Genomic DNA, 21693 nt, shown 5'->3' with positions numbered 1-21693 from the left:
CCTGTGTACAGCTAGATGCCTCTGGTGATAGTTCAAGGGAGATCTGGAACTAGAGGTAAGATTTGGGAAAGGAGGAAGTTAAGCTTAATTGGCACATCCACCAGGCCTTCTCAAACAGGTAGTCAGGATGCTTAAGAGAGTACAGAGGTGTCTCTGATAAGGCACTTTCCTCCGTCTGGGGATGGACCTGGCCGGATGCTGCCAATGACGATAATTACAGGGAGGCTTGAACTGAGGTTCTGGCTGTGCATTGCTGTCAGCGCAGGTTATCTAAATGTTCCTTTAGGAGAGGGGAAATGGTGCCCAATAAATGATGGAAAAGCTACAAGAGCACACAAGAAACTCATAGCAGGAAACAGCTGATAATCAAAAGCCAAATATCACCAAGGCTCCTTGAGCCTCAGCTTGACCTCTGGAAGGCCCTTGGCTTCTTCCAGGTATCAGCTTTGTCATAGTCAGCTGAAATCCTACTTTGTATATTTTTGCAGCTTGCAGCAGCTTCCAGGCTTAAAAAGAGAAACAAACTCTTTCTCTTTAGGCACCATGTTCAGATTTTCTGTGACTTAAGACACTCCTGGCTCACACAGCATGTCACAAAAATTATCTTAAACTAGATGTAGAATGTTTCTTGTGTTTTGACGATTTAACTTAAATCTTTCCATTGGGCATAAAATGTTTTTATTTGGGGAGAAATAACTTCGTGTGTTCATACCTGCCATCTACTTTTAGCATTACAATATTTTAATTACATTCCATTTCAGAAGATATGCCTGTAACCACACCAAAGGAATATCCCCATTCAGAAAAAGTATAATTAAAACTTGAGTACTGAATGAAGAAAAAAAAAAAAAAAAAGCAAAAACAAAAGTGACTGACACTTTGATTCCTTTGCCAAGATACAAGAAAGAAAATTCATCGAAGTTGATCAACTACTCTCACTATTCCAAGCTCAGTTTCAAAACATTGCTGCGATTGGACTCCTGGAACTCATCATTGATTAGACTCCTGGAGCTCTGCCTGAGACCACAGCCCGGTCCCAGGCGGAACTCCAGGAGTCCAATCGACAAGAGAGAGGAGGGATTCTATGAGCAAGAGATATCGAGACCATAATTGGAAAAAGTACAGAGACAGCTAGCCAAACTGGTGGAGACACATAAACGGTGGACCAATAGCTGAGGAGTCCCCATGGTACTGGACTAGGCCCCCTAGATAATCGAGACAGTTGTTTACCTTGAACTGTTTAGGGGACCCCCAGGCAGTAGGAATGGGACCCATCCTGGTGCATGAGCCGGCTTTTTGGAGCCTGGTGCCTGTGGTGGGAGGCTTTGCGCAGCCTTGGTGCAGGGAGGAGGGGCTTGGACCTGCCTCAACTGGGTGTACCAGGCTCTGCTGACTCCCCGTGGAAGACCTTGCCTTGGAGGAGGTGAGAATGGGGGGGTGGGTTGAGAGGGAGGGCTGGGGGTGGGAGGAGGGAGGACAGGGGAATCTGTGGCTGATATGTAAAATGAATAGAAAATCTCTTAATAAAAGAAAGTTGCTGCATGCATAACTGAATTCAATCAACATCATTTAGAAATTATTATCTGTGCTGAGAGGGAGGCTCAGTTGGTAAAGTGCTCACCATACAATCATGCAATTGTGAGGACCTGAGTTCAGTACCAGCTTCCACATAAAAAGCTGGCATGAGACACTGATCTATAATCTCAGTGCTGGAGGGGCAGAGGCAGGTGGATGCCCAAGCTTGCTGGAAAGCCAGTTTAGCTGAATCAGTGAGCTCCGGGATCAATGAGACATTTTGCCTCAAAAAATAAGGTGGAGAGTGATTAAGGGAAATAATGGACATGGACTCCGTGTGTGTGTGTGTGTGTGTGTGTGTGTGTGTGTGTGTGTGTGTGTGTACATAGAGAAACACCTATGCACTCACATTCAGTGACACTCACCCCTACATGCACATATAAAAACATGTATACTCATGAGGGTGTGCATACTCAGGCACACATACCATTATTATCTGGGTGTTTGCCACCAAGACTGACACACAAACAGACATGGTCCCCACTCAAAGGCCTTCACTTTCTGGAAGGAATGGGAAGGTCGGAGAGGGGTGCAGACATACTTGTGTAGCTAGAGGAAGTGGGATAAAACTGCATGGAATCTTGAGTAGAATAGAACAAAGATCCTTAGCCACACAGGAGCTAAGGAAGAGGTCCTCAGCCTAGGAGCCCTGCGCAGGCCGTAAGATGTCTCCTACAGCATCACATAGGTGTGTCCTCATTTGTCTGTTCACAAATGTTTCTTCTGCACAGCAATCTATGCTTATTCTTGGCCCCTGACTTTTTTTGAGGCTATGAATCCTACATGGTATGGAGGTAGAGATTTTGTATTGTGTTTTATTAATTACTCTGGGGAAAAAGAGTCTTATTATTAATGAAACCTTCACCCCTTATCATGTTGCCTTGTTAGGCAAACCAACATTAAAAAACAAAACCACTTAAGGGGTAGATACGCAGGGGCACACCTTTAATCCCAGCACTCAAGAGGCAGAGACAGGTGGATCTCTGTGAGTTCAAGGCCAGTAGTTTCTACATGTAGAGTTCTGGGCCACCTAGAGTTACACAGTAAGACCCTGTCTAAACAACAAAATCACTTAAGTTGTGTTGTCCTTTGAAAATGAGGAGGCCAAAAGACAGGACAAATTCAAAAGTTGATACTTGTAATAACTACTCTTGAGTTGCTGATCTCATTGGAATAAATAAAACCAAGGCTAGACAAAGCTGCCAGAGAGTCCCTGTGGGCTTTGTGAGCTTCTGGAAAGAATGGAGAAAAATTGAAGTTCTCATGGATGCACACAGAAAAGAAACCACTGCAACACCTATTGCCACAGCTGTGGCATCACAGCTCTCATTCATTAACCGTTGAGGCGTCTTGACGTGGTCAGTCAGGAATCTATGAACGAACTATTCCTGTACCCCTGGGTAACTTTCCTCGTTCACACCTTTTGGAACTGATGTCCAGTATCATCTGACTACTGCACAGCAACTTGTCCTTGTGAATTGGATGACACTTAAGGAGTGACTCATCCACTTAACCCAATGGGCCTTCCAGGAAATTGTTCCTGTTTATTGCTATTTTCAAATGGTGGAGAAGCACAAAATAATGAGCGAGAAATAATTTCTGTTTTACTCTCTGATCCCAAGTGTTAAAGAAGCATCCCATTCTTAGAGACTGCCCCATCATTTGCAAACGTAATGTGCTGCTGAGGATGCAAACTGTCCACATAACTGCTCTTGGATTCCATTAAAATTAATCGGAAGTCCCTTTTAATGTCTTTGAAAATTGCTTCAAGTGGCAAAAATCAGAAAATCTACCCATGGGGCACATTCAGCTAATTACAATTTGCTTCTCAACTAGTCATTCTTAGCTGTATGCTCCAACTTCATAAAACTCAAACAACCCTGGGTAACAAGAGCTAGACAAACCAGTTATTCACCTAAGTGCGAATAATTTCAAATGACCCTTCATTTCTTCAATATTTCTTTCTTAAAAATGATCTGTATGAGTATTTTGCTTGCATGTATATCTTACATATCACTTGCGTGTGTGATACCCATAGAAGCCAGAAGAGGGCATCAGAGCCCCCGGGAACTGGAGTTACAGACTGAGCCTCCACGTGAGTGCTGGGAATTGAACCTAAGTCCTCTGGAAGAGCAGTCAGTGTTTTTTAACTGAAGACCCATCTCTCTAGCCCCTCTTCAATATTTTCTAACATTCCAGAGTGGTGTTGTGGTGAACTGAACTCAGATGTATGTTTCTCTGTCTACGGAACCACTGTGTGTTCCCTCCCAGTTGGTATTGGGGAAGAAACAGAGAAATAAGGATAAAGACATCAAGAAGAGGAGAGAGCGACAGGGTGTGTGTCTGTAGGTGCACACCACTTAGTCAGGGCATATAAACTACAGCGAAGAAAGTTAAGTGGAGACAGAGCCGTACTCTAACGTTTACCAGTTAAATAACCCTAGAGAAATTGTAACCTAATAAAACAGGAAAGAAGGAAGATCAAAATGATGTCTTCCTTAGAATTACACAGGGCCACATATATAAAAGGATATTTTGTGATTGGTAAGTGCCAACCACATGTGAGCAGAGAGATTCTACTATGTAAAACTGAAACCATTAGGACAAGACATCAGGAAGATGACAACCTATATGTTCAATGACAATAAAGTTTTTACTTACATGGTTTGATGGCAGTTTCTCCTAAGGTAACTACATGAATTGGGATACCATGTTTATCTAGCAATTATGACTATGACAGTCACATTTGAGATTAAAAAGTCATACTTTTCCCATCTAAAAAAAAACTCTCCAAATTTTCCTGATAAGTTGGGAAATATAAAATATTTATTATAAGCTGGGTGGTGGTTGCTTATGCCTTTAATCTCAGCACTTGAGAGTCAGAGGTAGGCAGATCTCTAAATTTGAGGCCAACCTGGTCTACAGAGTGAGTTCTAGGACAGCCAGGGCTACAAACACAGAGAAGCCTTGTCTAGAAAACAAAAAACAAAAACAAAGAAACACACACACACACACACACACACACACACACACACACACATTTATCGTAATAGAGTATGTAGTAGATAGGATCTTTGTCTAAATAAAAACATTCAAACAATGATTACGTTTTTAAGTACAAATTGTTTAGTTATATTTATGCAAAATGTTTAACTATGAATTCTATTTTAGGGTAGATGTATAAAAGTTTTACTGAAACTCAAAAAGTTCCAGTGTCAAGTAATAACATTGAAAAAAAAAAGTATCTGAGCAGCCACCACTGTGTCTTAAGATTTTTACTTTGAAGAGTCTTTGCTTCCATTGGCAAGACCTGCTTGGGGCCATCTGGTTGGGAGAGCAATGTCTCTGTGTCTTGAAGCAAGGATGGCCGTTCGACTACCTTCACACTTACACGCAAGTAGAAGGCAACGGTGGCAGCCTTTGCATTCACTCCTTCTTAGGCCTTTCTTTCAGTAAAGTCCGAAGTGTCACTCCATCTGTACAACTGGAGTCTAATCTCTCCATCCCTGACCACAAAGGCCCTGATGGCCAACATCTTCTCCACTCTTTTGATACCCTCTTGACTTACTTCAGCGAAGCCCTTAGATTCCCTCATTGCCTCAGTCTTTTTCTCTTTATCCTGCCTCTTCTTATCTAACCCATTTACATCCCCGAGCGCCCTTTATCTTTATTACCATCAGCATCTTCTCCTGAATTTTCAGACTGATTTCATGTCATAATGACCATTCTTCTTTTTTGTTCCAGTCAGTTGAACGCCCCAGGAGAACAAGAAAAACCCCCAGTATTTGTCATATTTTTGCTACATGTAACACCTTCCCAACTGTTTTCTGTGTATGATTTTATTCTATCCTCAGGAAACCATGAATGAGAGTTTTGCCCATTTTGTAAGCAAGAGGATGGTCTCATAGGGGTTAATCACATTTCTTCAGGTGTAGCATCAGTTCAAAGATACCATCAATCATAGACACCTTGTTATTTTTAAAAGTAAAAGGAAATGCTGCAAATCTAATTGCCAGGGTGCTTCAGTTGACAGATACATTCTGATCTCAGGCATGTTAAGTGTACAAAAAAGTTTTTTTTTTTTTTTCTGAGAGTCGGTGAGCTATGACAAGCTTTGAAAGACACACAGATCAAACCCAGGCAACTGGGATCCAGAGAATAATTGCCATAATTATGTTATTTTGCCTCATAAAAACTATTCAGGCATACAAAGTAGCACACTACAAATTCATGGTCTCATACATTATCTGAGTCTTTACTTTTGATTTTTAATCTGTCTTCACTCCCAGCCCTTCTTTCCATTCTTGCCTACAATGGTTACTCCAGAGCTCTCCTATTCTCTCTAGACTCTCTACCTATCACTAGCCTCCTTTACTTTTGACCTTCACTAGGAAAATTGGGACTGTCAGATGTCTCCCTCAGCTGCTTCTTCCCTGTCCTCCATATTACCCATGACACCCATGCCCAGAAGCACCCTTTCTTCTTTCCTGTTTCAGAATGCAAGCTGTCCGCCTTTCTTGTAGGTGTTGGCTCCTCTTTTTTCTCTTACCCTTCTGCTTCTCACTTCTGACATTTTAAAATCACCCTTCCCCGATGCTCAACACTGCTTCTCTATTGGGTTCTCTACCTCAGCTGTGATTATGACCAAGATCCAATCCTTAATCTCTATTCCTGTCATCCTCTCTCTGTGTATCAAAATTCTATAGGGAAAGGCTCAGGTACTGTTATCATTTCCTAGCTTTCCATCCCTGCCTTTGCCCACCACAACTCCACTGACACTGAGATGAAATCACTCTTAGTATTCTCATCAATGACCTTCTATTTTCTTAGATTCAGTGGAAACATCTTCCCTTCATTTTATTCACATCCTTTACTGAATCTGTGTGATTCAGTTGGCTTCTTCCTACTCGGTGAAAATCTCTTTCATCAGCTCCCAAGTGTTTCACACTCTGCCCTGACTCTTCTAAGCTCTTTGTTTCTCAGTTACTTAACCACTGACCTTACCCAAGGTTTTTCCTCAGGCTACCGTTAACCTACTTTCTATAATTTTTGATGGTCTAAACAATTGCCTCTATTTGATGAAATCCAAAATTCAGGCTTCTTAGCCATTTCATATGTTTCTCTGTAGTTGCTATATCTCTGCCTACATAGGATCTCCATTGGATGTCACTCACCCTTAATATGTGCAAGACCCAACCCCATACTTTCCCAAATCTGTTCTTCAAATTTCTCCTCTAAGCCAATGGTAATTCCAAACCTCCAATTATTTAGTCCCCAACTTGGTGTTAACTTTAACCTCTGTCTTTTACTTGCTTTCCCTATAGAGTCCATCAAAACATCTTTTACCTAGAACATTAGTAGTAACAAGAGTCTGATCCCTTTGCTAGGTTCCATAGGATCTCTCTACGTCTGTGTTCACAGGCTATGCTAAAATGTTCACTTTTCTGGTAAGGATGTTTAAAAGGTAGTGGGTTCCTTGATATCCAAAAGCAAGACCACAATCTTATCTCCACACCCACTTGGGGGCAAATAGAAGCAGGTATTATCTACCCAATTGAAAGACAGAAACTGAAGTATACTTGGTTCAGTTGAGAGAAGAAGGGAAAACTCAGAGCCCCACTGGACTTCTTCTTCTTCTTCTTCTTCTTCTTCTTCTTCTTCTTCTTCTTCTTCTTCTTCCTCTCCTCCTCCTCCTCCTCCGCCTCCTTCTCCTCCTCCCCCTCCTTCTTCTTCCTCTTCTGTTTTTCTTTAAGATATATTATTTATTTGTTATTTTTATTTTTATTAAGTTTTTAAAATTCATTTTATATACCAATCACAGATCTCCCTCTCTTCCATCCTCCTGTCCCCCAGCCTTTCCCCTCAACCCACCCCACACCCCATTCCCTCCTCCAAAAAGGTAAGGCCTCCAATGGGGAGTCAACAGCCTGGTACATTTAGTTGAGGCAGGTCCAAGGCCTTGCCCCTGCATCAAGGCTATGTGAGGTGTCCCACCATAGGTAGTAGGCTCTAAAAAGCCAGCTCATGCACCAGGGATGGATCTTGATCCTTCTGCCAGGGGGCCCCTTAAGCAGATCAAGCTACAAAACGCTTATGCAGAGGGAGAAAGAAATCAGAGCTCTTCTTAATATTACCTCCGAAGGAGGCTGGTTATCTGAGGCTTCAATAAACCTCATTGTAAGGCCCCTAAGTAACCATGGATACTGTCAAGTTGGCACAAAAGCATTCAGGTGATAGTACAAGAGTTTTTTAGGATGCTGGAGACTTTTAGGAAAGACATGGGAAGGAAGATCCTTCACCTGAGAGCCCTTATCTGGGAATGTTTTAGTTAAGGTGGGGCCAATGCCCAGCAATGCCCTTGAGAAAGTGGTGGGCTTCATCTTGAGACTAAGGTCTTGATTAGCTGAAAGGAAAACAAAAGGAAATCCATCCAAGCTGCTTTTTCTTTTTGGTGAACGAGGATTCTGGAGAGAAATCAGAGGGGGGAAATAAGGACACCCTCAGTAGCTCAGGCTAAAGACAACAAGGACTCTCTAGCTTGGATCAAGGATGAAGAGTTCATAGCCTCCCGTACTTTGCCTCCATCCACTCCAGGACCTCAGCGGGGGTAGGAGAAATTCACAGGCTGGCTGGAATTGGCCCTTGTTTCTTCTCCCGACCCCAAGACCTCATGCAGTCCTCCCCTCACACCTTTGAAACTCAAGCAAGGCACTATTGAGAAGCCGGGTTGGGGCCTCCAATGTCTCCCAGACAGGAGTCAAGCTGAGCACCAACTTTGCAGCGCTGTGACTCTCCAGGTAGGTAGGTCCTGGGAGCCAAGACACACAAAAGGTGGGCGTGGGCCCTGATTAGGGAGGGGACCTGCAGCCAACCCCCTGGTTCCGAACTCCAAACCTCTGCGGGGGAGGAGCAAGGAGGGTTCTGGAGACTGGAACCGGGACTTGGGGGCGAGAGGCAGTGGCAGTTTGCAGGTCCTTTGACGTAGTCGAGCACTCCCACTGCTTAAGAAGAGGCTCGCTGGCATCCAGGACGCGGAAGCTGGGGACAGTCACCTGCTTTAAGGAGCAGCTTGAGTGCGTCCTCCCTGAGCACTCGAGGGATCGCGGATAGCGCAGGTGAGCGCAGAGCGGCGCCCTACAGACCCACAGCAGAGGCGCGGGAGGACGAGGTGAGTGGGGGCCGAGATCCTGACCCTGAGGCTCCGCCTGGGAGGGTGAAGCAGCGCGAGCAGGTGCCTGGACCAAAACTCGCCAGCACTGGGTTCTCAACGGAGCGCACAAGGGGACTCCTGCGTTAGCGAGCCCACCCCTCTGAAGCTCCTAAACGGAGCCCCTTTCTGAAAAGTCTTTATCAGCTAGGTTATTAGCGCAAGCCCCAGGACACGCCAACTTCAGCACCTCGGATAGCACCTCCTCCTTCTAAAAACTTCACCTGGATAGCAAGGCTGCGACACTTGGACAGAGAAAACCTGTAGGTGCGACTTTGATATTTCAGTTCAGTAAATACAATCTTTTCAAGTAAAGCTAATCTGAGAACGATATAAAACTAAAATTTTTGAGTGATCCGCTGTTTCAAACACGACCCTTCAAGGCTAGGTATGTTCAAAGACAGGTTCTGAAATCTTTCTTTAGCAGTGCCTCCGTAAGTCCCGACGCTGAGCAGAGAAGAGCGAGCCTGTCTACTGGTGTTATAATTACTAATTGTGATGTGGAGGTAAGCAGGGTGTGTGTCCCTCCGATATTTCTTTCTCTATGTTGAATTGCCTAACCACGATACACATTTTGTGTAGTTGGGGAATAATCAGATAAACTTTTAATTTGGAAGAAATTATAATTTCTATCATCTGAAGGGTGTAATTTCTCATTGCACTTGTCTGAAGTGGGAACGGAAGAACCAGTTAGAGGTGACATGTGGCTGTTCGGATGATTTTATTACAATAGACATCGAGAGCTAGAAAATTTGAGGGAGAGACAAACCATTGTCCTTTAAACTCTTGGGATTCATTGCAGGCTGAGAGAAATTGGAAGGCATTATCTTTATTAGAGTCCTATCTGGATTGCATAGCATTTAGACTTGCAACATGTTTATCAGCATTACTTTGTCCTTCAGTTTCAAAATACATTTATCCACACGTTAAGCATCAATGACGGATTTATTTCTTCTATAATGTCTTGTAAGTTTTCAAAGCTTTTAAAAACTAAGAGCTACTATGAACATGAAAGCATATAAGGACAAAAGCTATAAAATTCTTAACTGTATGTAGTGTAGTTTTGTGTTTTTTTTTTTTTTTTTAAAGGCTGGGCTTAAGAGATAAAAAAGTAAAGTCATGTGGCAGAATTTTAGTTTTCATGTAGTATTCTTTTAAGCTGCATTCCAGGGTAAACAGTTTCACTTAGCCATCTCACAAGGAGCACATCTTGGGAATTCTTCTTAGCCTGGCTGTCTTGGTTGTGTACAACCTGGATTGGGAGCAGGTCATCTAGGGAGAATGAGGCTTGTGACATGGGAAGAAGGGGAAGTTTCTTCCTAATTAGTAATGGTGGTGTGTTTCTTCTTGGACCGAGACTCTCAGGGGCAACCTCGTTTCTCTTATGGCATGGAAAAAAGCCTGGACTGATGTATTTCCATGTGTACAGTTGCAGGACCATGGCTGATCCTGGGACCAGAAGAGGGATCCACGGCCCTCTGAGTCTCACCTGCTCCCTGCTCATTGTGGGAATGTGCTGTGTGTCTCCTGTGTTCTGTCACAGTCAGACAGACCTGCTGGCTCTTAACCAAGCTGATCCTCAGTGCTGGGAGTCCTCCTCAATGCTCCTCTTGGAAATGCGGAAGCCTCGTGTTTCTAACACTGTTTCTGGCTTTTGGGATTTTATGATCTACCTGAAGTCATCTGAGAACTTGAAGCATGGGGCACTGTTCTGGGATCTGGCCCAACTCTTCTGGGACATCTACGTAGACTGTGTCCTCTCCAGGAACCATGGCTTAGGAAGGAGGGAACTGGCTGGAGAGGAAAAGAAAGAAAAGCAAAGCTCAACAGTGCTGCATTCAAGGATCAAACAAGGTGCATGGCCCTGGCCTGTTGAATTTGTCTATCAAGTGTGATGTGCTAATGTGTAAGGAAGAGGGAATGGCCCTAGAGGAAGCCATTATTACATACAGTCCTTTAAAGGGGTGGATGTCAAGAGAGTTCAAACAACAGAATAGCTGTTTATGTCAATGTAGTGGGTCCACTCTAGTACTTCATGTGAAAAGTCATTAGGAAGAGGGAGGGAGAGAGAGAAAGAGAGGGGGGAGAGAGAGGGAGAGAGAGAGAGAGGGAGGGAGAGAGGGGAAGGGGGAGATAGAGAGAGAGGAAGAGAGAGGGAGAGAGAGGGAGAGGGGGAAAGAGGAAGGGGGAGAAAGAGGGGGAGAGAGAGGGAGAGAGGAGGAGAGAGAGGGAGAGAGGGGGAGAGAGAGGAAGAGAGAGGGAAAGAGGGTCAGAGAGAGAGGGAGAGAGAGGAGGAGAGATGGAGAGTGAGAGGGGGGAGAGAGATGGAGATGGAGAGAGAGGGGAAGAGAGAGAAAAAGAGAGAGGGAGGGGGAGAAAGGGGGAGGGAAAGGGGAGGGAGAGAGAAGGAGGGAGGGAAGGAGGAGAGGAGCAATGTATAAATTGCAATGTAAAGATGTAAGGCTTGTCCCAAAATGAAGATTTATTTATTATTTATTGATAACTTGAATGTAACTTGGTGTTTTTTTTTGGTGTGGAAATAATAAGATGTGGGTAGGAGCTGGTGGCAGGGAGATATTTGTAGCATGGGAATTCTTGCCCGCTTTAAAGTGAAAACGAACCAACACTTTCATGCAAATGAAGGAGCATCTTGAGAGACACTTAATTGATGACGCCATGAGCAAAAATATCAACGAGCCTATATTTATTCCTTGCTGCTGTTTGAATGAATCACAAATAAGTAACAAACTTCTACTAAGTAATTAATTTTTAGTAAGTTGTAACTTCTTGAAAGTTGGGGGACTTTTTTCACTGCAGTGAATACCATATACTAATTCAAATATAGTCTTCTCTAGAGGTCTAGGAGAAACGTCACATATATAATGTTTATATATATATATATATATATATAAATGTTTACATATATAATGCTTATAATCTAACTCCATTAGAATCTGAGGGAGTGAGCCCCTGTAGGTTATGAGAGACACCTGAGACCTAATCATACACTTTTCCTCCTTCCTTCTTGGATGTCCTTTTCCATCCATAAGTTTCCAAATCTAGTAGCAAGGGCTGTTTAGGTGTAGTTAGAATTATTTGTGCACTGGTGGAAAATCAAGGCATAACTAAGCTTTACTAGTGAATGTTTAATTGTGAGCACGGTTGTAGGTCTCTAAAATGGTTCAGTTGAAGAAACATCTGTCAATAACAGTTCCATAGCTGCCCTCTCCTAAGATTCTTCCAGGGTGCTTCTAAAATACATGGTTTGTTGTAATCTCAGTGACTAAAAATTCCTCATGATTCACTGAGCCAAGAAACCAGACAATCCTCTACTACTATTTATATAAGTAGGTGTAACAGTAACTTCCTCCAGTTCTGCTTCTCAGATGAAATATTCTCTCAGCAGATTTGCTACTGAAGTGAAAATACATGATGGCCATCTTTAAAGGTTGGTTACCAGTATTTTAAAAACATACCTAGCCGAAGCCGCCCAGGCATCAACATCAATTAGTAAGGACCATATATTTTCTTCTTCCGGAGACCTGATGGTGGTGTGTAAGACCCCATCTATCCCCATGAGAGCTAACTCTCTCAAGGCACCACTGTTTTCAAATCCCGCCTCCATTTTCCGTAATTATGAGACATGTCTACAGAATAAATGAAGGAAATACTATTGTATTCAGCTGAATATGAAAAAAAATACGCCTCTAAAACTTCAGCTCTGGAAGTCACTTTCTGCTCTTCACTGGAGAGTCCAGATGGACTCAGCTGGTCTGCAAACTTTAGGAGAAGTTGATTTGCAAATAGCTTGGTAGCAGAAGCCAACATTTCCCTCTATTAAAGTTATTTTAATGTTTTGCACAAGCAACTGTTTGAAGATCAGGAAATGAGATTTTCCATTTGGTTGGTCTAATCACAGTAGGATGGGGTCTCGGGTCAAGGAGATACATGTTTGAAAGTTAAATAGTTACAGGAACACTGTGATTTCCTTTCAAGAAGCCTCACTCAATCTCTAGTGGTTCAAGCTGGCTCTGAATGTACCAGGGTAGATCCTCTAGTGAATTTTGCTTTTGTTCCTGGGGATGGAGTGCTATGAAGTTGCAATGAAAAGGAGGGTGAAGAGGTGTTTGTCCCTGTAGTTCTCAGGGAAATCATAGCATTAGGGCATAAGGATATAACTAAAATTACTGCATACGTAATACACAAAAGGGTTCTTGCTCTTATGTCATTTACTTTACAGCCATTTATGAAATCTTCCTGTGAATTATGTTTTGCTAAATTGTGTGATCCATGAGATACTGCTTTTAATAGATAACATTTGTTAATATTGCATCAGCAAATCTGAAAACAAAAGGTATCAAATAGGTATGGAACCTTGGGAAAGTTAACTTGTGTATTTAATTCTTACTATTTTCACCACAAAAAGGAGGCCATGGAAAGAATTAGATGGATCACAAAGTCTCTCCCTATTCTCTGTTTGTTCGAATGTTCTGTGATTCTATGAAAAGCCCTTACTAATTCTGGAGTCACTGGAAAAGCTTTACCCCCAGAACAGGTGACTGAGCTGAATAATGACCGGGACACCATGACTGTTCATAACAATGATAAACAGGGACAGAAGAGGCTGGAAATAAGAGTTCTAAAAAGTCTGAGGGCTGCAGATGACGTTATGAGTAAAGATTCCAAAGATTACTTTTAATCTAGAAAGACACTAACTAATAATAGCTGGATATTGACTAGTAGGATACATTTTAAGGAAGCCCTGAATAGGATACATTTTAAGGAATCTCTGAATAGGATACATATACCCAGGTTTCATCTCCAAATTTTGATGAGGTTACGACTCTGGAAAGGTGCAGTCAAGAGGGAGAGAAGAGATGAAAGGTGATGGAGGAGGGGAGAGGAGAAGGGAAGAGAGGGACTGAGGGAGTGAGGGGATGGGCAGGGCAAGGGCGAGAGACTTATTGATTTAGGATAGTCCACTGATAACTCCCAAAGAGAAAATAGCAGACTTCAGGTTCACTCATATGCCTGTGAAGACGAGAATTTCTCTGAAAATAAAAAGATTTTGAGGTGCAATATTATCTGTGTAAAATTGACACTTTCTTCAACAGATTTTGCTTTGCCACTAAGAAAGATGGAGAAAGGTGAGGGGGCCAGTCTGCATTCCTAGGGCTGACAGTTTGTATGCTCCCAAACAATTGTGAGCTGTTTTTTTTTTTTTCCTGTGGAGGGGGGGAGTTGTAATGAGAAAAGTTAAAATTTAGATTTATAATCTGATGATGTTTACGATAGGTGCCTAACAAATGTACATAGTTCTTATTTTTAAACATTACACACAGAAGACCCTGCTTCAGTGGTGTGAACAGATCCACAAATGTCTGGTTCTCTGCTTTACTGTACGGAGTTCCACAAGTTGCATACTCAACAAGTGTCCATCTGTGACTTGATTGTCAGGAAGTGTCATGAGGAGCAGCCAATGCTGTGGCACAAGACTCTTCATTCTAATATTATTTATCAAAACCACGGAGATAATCCAAATGTCCACAGTAGGGTAATAGTTAAATAAACCCCAGAGTAAGTGTTTCTGGAATAAGGACAACACCCTGTCTGGAAGGTTGTATTATTGGAGGTTTAAAATGTTTGCTTGATGTTTCTATAGTAAACATATAGTGACTCTTTAAACTTTAAAAATCACACGCTATTTTAATTGACAAATGTTATAAGTGATAGTAATTTATTTAACTCAGGCCATTGAAGTAAAATTCACAGTACAGAAAACACTGCAAATACGTGTTTACATATATGTTCTACCTATATATAGAATCGTGAAGGTGGAGTAACAAAAACATCTTTCTTTCCTTGAAGAACAGCAACTAACCTCAGTGTAATGTAGCAACCTTACGAATCTCCTTTTCTCTACTTTCAGGTGCCTATTCTCAGCTCTTAAGAACCCCTTTCTTAAAGAAGAGAGAGTTGATTGGAGATTTGATAAGCGTGCACATGCACAGGCAGGGCTCTAGGGTTGGTGGAAAAGAGAAGCCGGAAGTAAAGAGAAAACAAAGCTACCTTCAGAGCTAACTCGAGCCTTGGAATTAAAAAAAGGAAAAAAAAAAGAATATTTTCCTATCAATCATTTATGCATTTGAAGTCAAGTAAATGTCCAGAGGTGAATATCATGCCACGTTCTCTAAGAGTACTTCGTTTTTCAGCGTCTTGGTTGCTAGCCAGTCTCTTCATACGGTGATTACTTCCTGAGCACTCCGCTGTCTACAGGAGCCAAAGAACTTCCTGTCCTTGGGGAGGCCTGGCATCACTGATGAACTAGACGGCCACGCACATTTAGCTTGCATAAACCACGTGCATCACCAGCCATTAACCGACCGCGGCATTGCTTATGAAATTGGTGCGGACGGACGACACGCATGAATGGTATTACTGACGGTCTGTGACTCTCGACCTTGTCTGAGAAAATAGTTTTGAATATGGAATGAAGAAGAAACCACGGGGGGAAATAAAACGTTCTTCTAATGAAAACAAAATTAATAAAAGCTTTGGCTCCCAACTGGTGTTATTGGATTCTCTTTATTTAAATCTTTAATACTAGCACGAACCGTGTCCAAACTCTAATAAGATAGCATAATTATCTTTCAATTATGTATTTGCTGTTTGATTAAATATTAAAGCTCTATAAGTGGTTATACTTTGCACCAAAAAGCAAAATAAAATGAAAGTGGATGTGATATAAGAAGAATCTGTCAATATTTTTTTCCTTGAAAAATGATCGGCCTGAATGAGCTTCATCACAGCAAAGCCCCATTAACAACTACCCATGAGATCTAGACAAGACACTATTTTTACCTCAAATTATTCCCATATTTCTAATATTTCTCTTAAAACACATGCTTGACAAGGAGTTTGAATTTCACATATATTAGCAATTAGTCTCAGGGCAAGTGTCACTCTTTGGGGCCCTCCTCAAACTAGAGAAGTTGTCTAAAGGTTATCAGAAGATGCAGCTTCATTGGAGGATTAGCTGGGTCCTAACAACATGGGATGGAACCCTGAGAAGAGCTGGTGGTGGGTGGTGGGGAGATGCCATGGTGGGGGTGGTGGGGAGATGCCATGGTGGGGGTGGTGAGGAGATGCCATGGTGGGGGTGGTGGGGAGATGCCATGGTGGGGGTGGTGAGGAGATGCCATGGTGGGGGTGGTGGGGAGATGCCATGGTGGGGGTGGTGAGGAGATGCCATGGTGGGGGTGGTGAGGAGATGCCATGGTGGGGGTGGTGGGGAGATGCCATGGTGGGGGTGGTGGGGAGATGCCATGGTGGGGGGTATTGAGGGAGATGACAGCCTTTGGTTTTGGTTGACTTGGAGAGTGAGAGCATTAAGAAGCTAGCACTCTGACTACTTTTACACACAGGCTCATGCTTTGCATCTATCCTGTTTTCTCTAAGATGTTTTATCAAATTCGTGAAAACGTTTTGAAAAGATCATTATCTTTTATGAACTAATGAAGGGACATGGCTCTTGGAGAACATCCCTGTTTTCTCTTCCTCCCTCATTGTGGCACTCCAAATAGGAGCCGGCGGGTTTTTGTGTGTGTGTTTTTGACTGTGGTAGTTTGAATGTAATTGCCCCCATAATCCCAAAGGGAGTGGCACTATATATTATTAGGAAGTGTGGCCTTGTGGAGTAGGTGTGGTCTTGTTGAAGGAAGTGTGTCACTGTGGAAGTAGGCTCTGAGGTCTCATATGTGCTCAAGATACCTACCGTCCAGTGTCACAGACCATTTCCTGTCGCGTTTAAGATGTAGGACTCGAAGCTCCTTCTCCAGCACCACATCTGCCTGCATACTGCCATGTCCCACCATGATGATAATGGACTCAACCTCTGAAACTGTAAGCCAGCCACCCCAACTAAATGTTTTCCTTTATAAGAGTTGCCATGGTCATGGTGCCTCTTCACAGCAATAGGAATCCTAACTAAGACATTGATTTTTTTTTTCCATAAAGGGTCAGGACATGAGTGTTACTGGTTCTGTGGGCTGCCCTGTGCTGCTTGCCATAATGGTTGTCTGTCAAGGTAGAACTGGAGGAAACAGAGCCACACCTGTTCAGAATAGCAGGGTTGCCGTCCAATAAGGGCTCAACACAGCAGGTTGTGGTTCAGTGAAATGTGGACCCTGAAATTTGAATCCATACAACTTCAGGTGTCACAAAATTGTCTTGTCTTTTGTCCTTTTCAGCCATTAAACACACACACACACACACACACACACACACACACACACACACACACAGAGCACTTTTAGCTCATAGCCTGTACGAAACAGGCAATGGGCAGCTATAAAGTGCTGACCTATGCTGTGGTGTGTGCTTATCAAGCTTGTGAGGAAGACTCTGGGATGAAATGTGAAGGAAAGTGACTATATTCAGTGGCAAAAGCTAATTAAAATTATGGTTGATTGAAAAGAAAAAATTAAATATTCGGATTACATTGAGAGAAAACATAGTCTTAAACATGGGCCTTACTGCCCTTCGTAGGCAATCCTAGGAATGACTGATCAGTCTTCCTGTCACAAGGACTGAAGGCCAAGACATCGGAGTCACAGCAGTATTTATTGAGAGAAATAAGAGATTAGTGGCAAGTACGGAGCCAGGCACAGGGTTCAAATCCGGCATGAAGTGTCGGCTGAAAGACTTTGGAAGTCATTTGACTTCTCTGTGCCTTCTCTTTTTCTTATAAAAGAGGCTAAAGACACCTTAAGTCTGTCGTGAGGATTGACTACAGTAATGCACAGAAGATACTTAGAAACTGTGTGTTCTAACGGTAAAAGGATGTTAGGTATTATTCTAGATAGCAATATAAACATCAGCTCTAACAATTCAACGCCAGGGGTGAGGACCCCTCTAAGTCCTTTGATAAAACTCATCACACATGTGGGGTTTTTAGAAAGAAATACTTTTTAAAAATCTGAGCTGCTTGTTGATATGTATATGATTGTAAGGAACAGTACAGAGACATCCATGTACCTTTTGTTCAATTTCTCCCAACGTAAGCATTGCATAACTATACTACAGCATGCCAACTAGAAAATTGACGGTGGAGCAACCCAGATTTGAAAGTTTTCACCAGTTCTATATACACTGTGGTGTGTGTGTGTGTGTGTGTGTGTGTGTGTGTGTGTGTGTGTGTGTGCTGTGCTTAGTTCTTTGCCGAACCTGCTGTTTAACAGAAACACCAGCTAGAAAACTGGGCCATTAATTCAGTGTTACCAATGACACTTGAAGATGGTTTTTTTACATTCATGGGGATCACACAATTGAGTATTACTACCAAAATATATAGAGTGGCCGTCTGATGGAAACTCAGCTACCTGGATTTGATCTGCTGCTGCTGTGTTGCTGTGGGATGGTCTGTATGTCAAGTGTATTGCTGATTGGTCAATAAATAAATCACTGATTGGCCAGTGGCCAGGCAGGAAGTGTAGGCGGGACAAGGAGGAGAATAAAGCTGGAAAGTGGAAGGCTGAGTCAGAGACACTGCCAGCCGCCACGATGACAAACAGCATGTGAAGATGCCGGTAAGTCACGAGCCACTGGCAAGGTATAGATTTATAGAAATGGGTTAATTTAAGCTGTAAGAACAGTTAGCAAGAAGCCTGCCACGGCCGTACAGTTTGTAAGCAATATAAGTCTCTGTGTTTACTTGGTCAGGTCTGAGCGGCTGTGGGACTGGCAGGTGAGAGAGATTTGTTCTGACTGTGGGCCAGGCAGGAAAACTCTAGCTAGTGTGGTCTCTTTTCCCTCCTCTGCACTTCTTCGCCCTCAAAGTTCTACATTGAAGAACTAAGATATAGAAGTAGGGAGGTTAAAGAAAATAACCCCAAACCCAAGTTCATACCCTCGTATCAACCACTCAGAGAGATGCTCAGGGTTTAATTCTTTTAAGTTTGGATCTTGAAGAAAGGTTCTTGTGGCCTTTTAGTTTGGATGCCTTTTCACTCTGAGCTGGGTAAGGTGATTTGATCCACAAGGGCAGAGAAAGCCCTGCACACCTGCTCAGCTCTACCGTACAGCTCCATGTCCACTGAAGGCTGCGGACCTGAAATCAGTAAGCAGAAGAAAGAACCTTTAAGGAAAATACACCTCCTGGATCCCAGAGATCTGTGTGGCTACAGCTCTCACCTGCAGAGAAGAATCAGATCCCATCTTCTCTCCATTCCCTTTCCCTCAACAGAGAAGGTAACCTGTTCTTAACTTACTATGGTCTGTCCTACTCATCCATCCTGGCTGCTAGAATGAATCTACGGGACCAGAGAGCCCCACCCCCACCCCCAGAGTGCTTTCACAGAAACATTGCTGTGTATCGTAACCTCCTGAAGAGTGTCGAAACGCACGGGTAACCACTCCCCGCCACAGGAGTCATGTCTGGGCTCTCTGGGGCCAGCCAGCATATCTGTACCTGCAAGTTCTGGGTGACACCGGTGCAGCTGGTTGAGGAGCCACATTCTCAGACCACCTCCCTGCAGCTAACAGGAGACAGAGACCCCCCAACGAAAGCCACAACTTGTCACAACGCAAAGAATAACCGACTGTGAGGAGCTCAACCTCAGTTGATCCACGATACAACACAACGTCTATACCCAAGGCTCCGGGAACATGGAAGATGGGGTAGAAAAAGCCAGAGGACCAGGACATCTGCGGTGAGACCGCGTCTTCTGTATATGACAGGGAAGTTGTATCCATGAAATTTCAGCAATATGGCTGTCTTATTTAAGACCTGAACAGTGATAACGCCATGTTAAAATGCCAATGTGGATGGGGAAAATCTCATGGGGCTCCGCCCCTCCACGAAGAGCTACAAGGAATTAATGGCTATCTAGAGAGAGGGAGAATTAGTCTTCCCCAGTGATGCGCTCTCTAACTGGCTGTCTAATACCAAGCAGTCAATCCTAGAAACATACACATGCAGCAACACTGTATGGGCTTAGTGGATTGTACTTATACATTTGTTCATTTTTTATACGGTAACATTAATAACAAAAGAAAAAGAGGCCATGAATTTGAGAGAGAGCAGGGGCTGGAGGTAGCTACAGAAGGGGTTAGAGAGATAAGAGGGAGCAGGAAGGAAGAAGTGATGTAAATACAGTACATATATATTAAACTAAAAAATAATTTAATTTTAAAAAAGACATGAGTGTTCCCCACAATCTGTTATAATAAGGATTATTGTGTTGTAGAACTAATTTGGCAGCTGCTGTTAAAAAATTTGATGTATTATAATCTCTAAAACAAGAGAATTTTTATTTTTTTAAAATCTGTTCTTATTTATATTTAAGTATCCCCTAACATGTTGAAGGAGTAAAGACACATATGGGTAGATAATTTTAAAAAATAAAACATCCTAAACTGCCAAGAATGATCATCTGTAAGAAACAGGGTAAGTGAAGGACATATTAATGAACTAACTTTTAGAAAAGTTGCATACTTTGGCATTTTACTTCACAGTCAACACATATTATTATGTAACTGAAGAGACACGAGATCATAAAATGAAGACTCAGACAATCTTTGGATAGTGATAGGGTTCTATAGTAGCTATATCTGCACTGTTTTCTGTGGGATTCAAGATGAGTACAAATCATCATTACTCTACGAATCCTCTCACATTGTTCCAGGGATACAAGGACCTTGGACAAACCAAATTTTCTTTCCAGCAGACCACAAATTTTAATATATTATTTTTCTCTCAAAAGTAATACAAATTTTAAAATTTAAAATTATGTTTATTGAGTTGTTTATTTATTTATTTGCCTGTGTATGTGTGCGTGTGCACATGTGTGAGTTTACACCTCAGCACATGGGTAGATCAGAGGGCAGCTTGCAGGGTTCAGGTTCAGTTCTCTCCTTCCACCATGTAGGTACCGAGGATGGAGTACATGTCATCAGTCCAGGTAGCAAGCTCCTTGACATGATGAGCCACCTCTTCTGCCCCCCAGTAAAAACTTGAAATATAGCGATCCAGAAACAGGACAGTAGTGATCCATTCCACAAGCGTTTTTCTTCTTGTTCTTCTAAGCTCCACTCTTTCAAAACTATCTGAAGATATGACTCACCATCTAGCCCATTACTTGACCTGTACTTGTAACACACACACACACACACACACACACACACACACACACACACACATACACACACGTATGCACGCATGCAAGCTCATAAACAGATTAAGTAACAGGCTATGTACAAATATGTACCTGGATTTGTGTGTGTGTGTGTGTGTGTGTGTGTGTGTGTGTGTGTGTGTGTAAGTAATATAGCACATAGATTAAGCACTAATGAGATGTAGTATCTGTGAAACTAATGGTCCAGAGAGAATCACAATAACAAAATTGTTCACTTAAATATAAGTCAGAAATGTGCTAGAAAGCTATCAGTAGTAGATGGAGAGACTAGAAATTATTGGAGCATCTAGTCTGTGATTACTCTTCTGGGTGACTGAAACACCGAGCCCATATCCTTTTAAGAGCAATCAAGACCATCAAGTGGATGCACACCTCATTTCAGTATTGTGGTCCTCTGTATTCCTCTCTAACATATTTACTTTCACCAAATGGCATTTGGGCTATAATAGTTTTGGTGGGTAGTGCTCTTTTTTTTTTCTTCAGCATTTCTAACACATCAGATGATTTCTTAGCCCAAGAAATATGTTTATCGTGTTATGAGGGTCACTTGCCATGTTCAAAATTTTCTTTTGTATTTGACTCCTGACAAGTTGATTATAATGTGTCTTGTTTTGTGGCAGACTCCTTTGAGTTTATCTAATTTGGGGTCTTCAGGGCTTCATTTTTCTGGCACTCCGCTGTCTTTCCAATACTTGGTGTTTTGGACTGTTGTTTCTT

General features: G+C 42.5%; 1 protein-coding gene across 1 annotated transcript in view; it reads right to left on the bottom strand.

The window, feature by feature from the left end:
* Window positions 1-8937: 8937 nt before the first annotated feature.
* The window catches only part of Dytn (dystrotelin), a 54239-nt gene continuing 41483 nt past the window's right edge, over window positions 8938-21693 (bottom strand). The window contains exons 14-16 of the mRNA XM_059278127.1: window positions 18791-18890; window positions 10210-10278; window positions 8938-9103 (exon numbers count right to left, since the gene is read on the bottom strand). Of these exons, the coding sequence (XP_059134110.1) occupies window positions 8938-9103; window positions 10210-10278; window positions 18791-18890 (335 nt within the window). The remainder of the gene's footprint in view (window positions 9104-10209; window positions 10279-18790; window positions 18891-21693) is intronic.

This window comes from Peromyscus eremicus, chromosome 13 (assembly GCF_949786415.1).
Source record: "Peromyscus eremicus chromosome 13, PerEre_H2_v1, whole genome shotgun sequence".
NCBI lineage: Eukaryota > Metazoa > Chordata > Mammalia > Rodentia > Cricetidae > Peromyscus > Peromyscus eremicus.
Note: the sequence above shows the minus strand (reverse complement) of the source record. Positions and strands in the feature narration are given on the sequence as shown.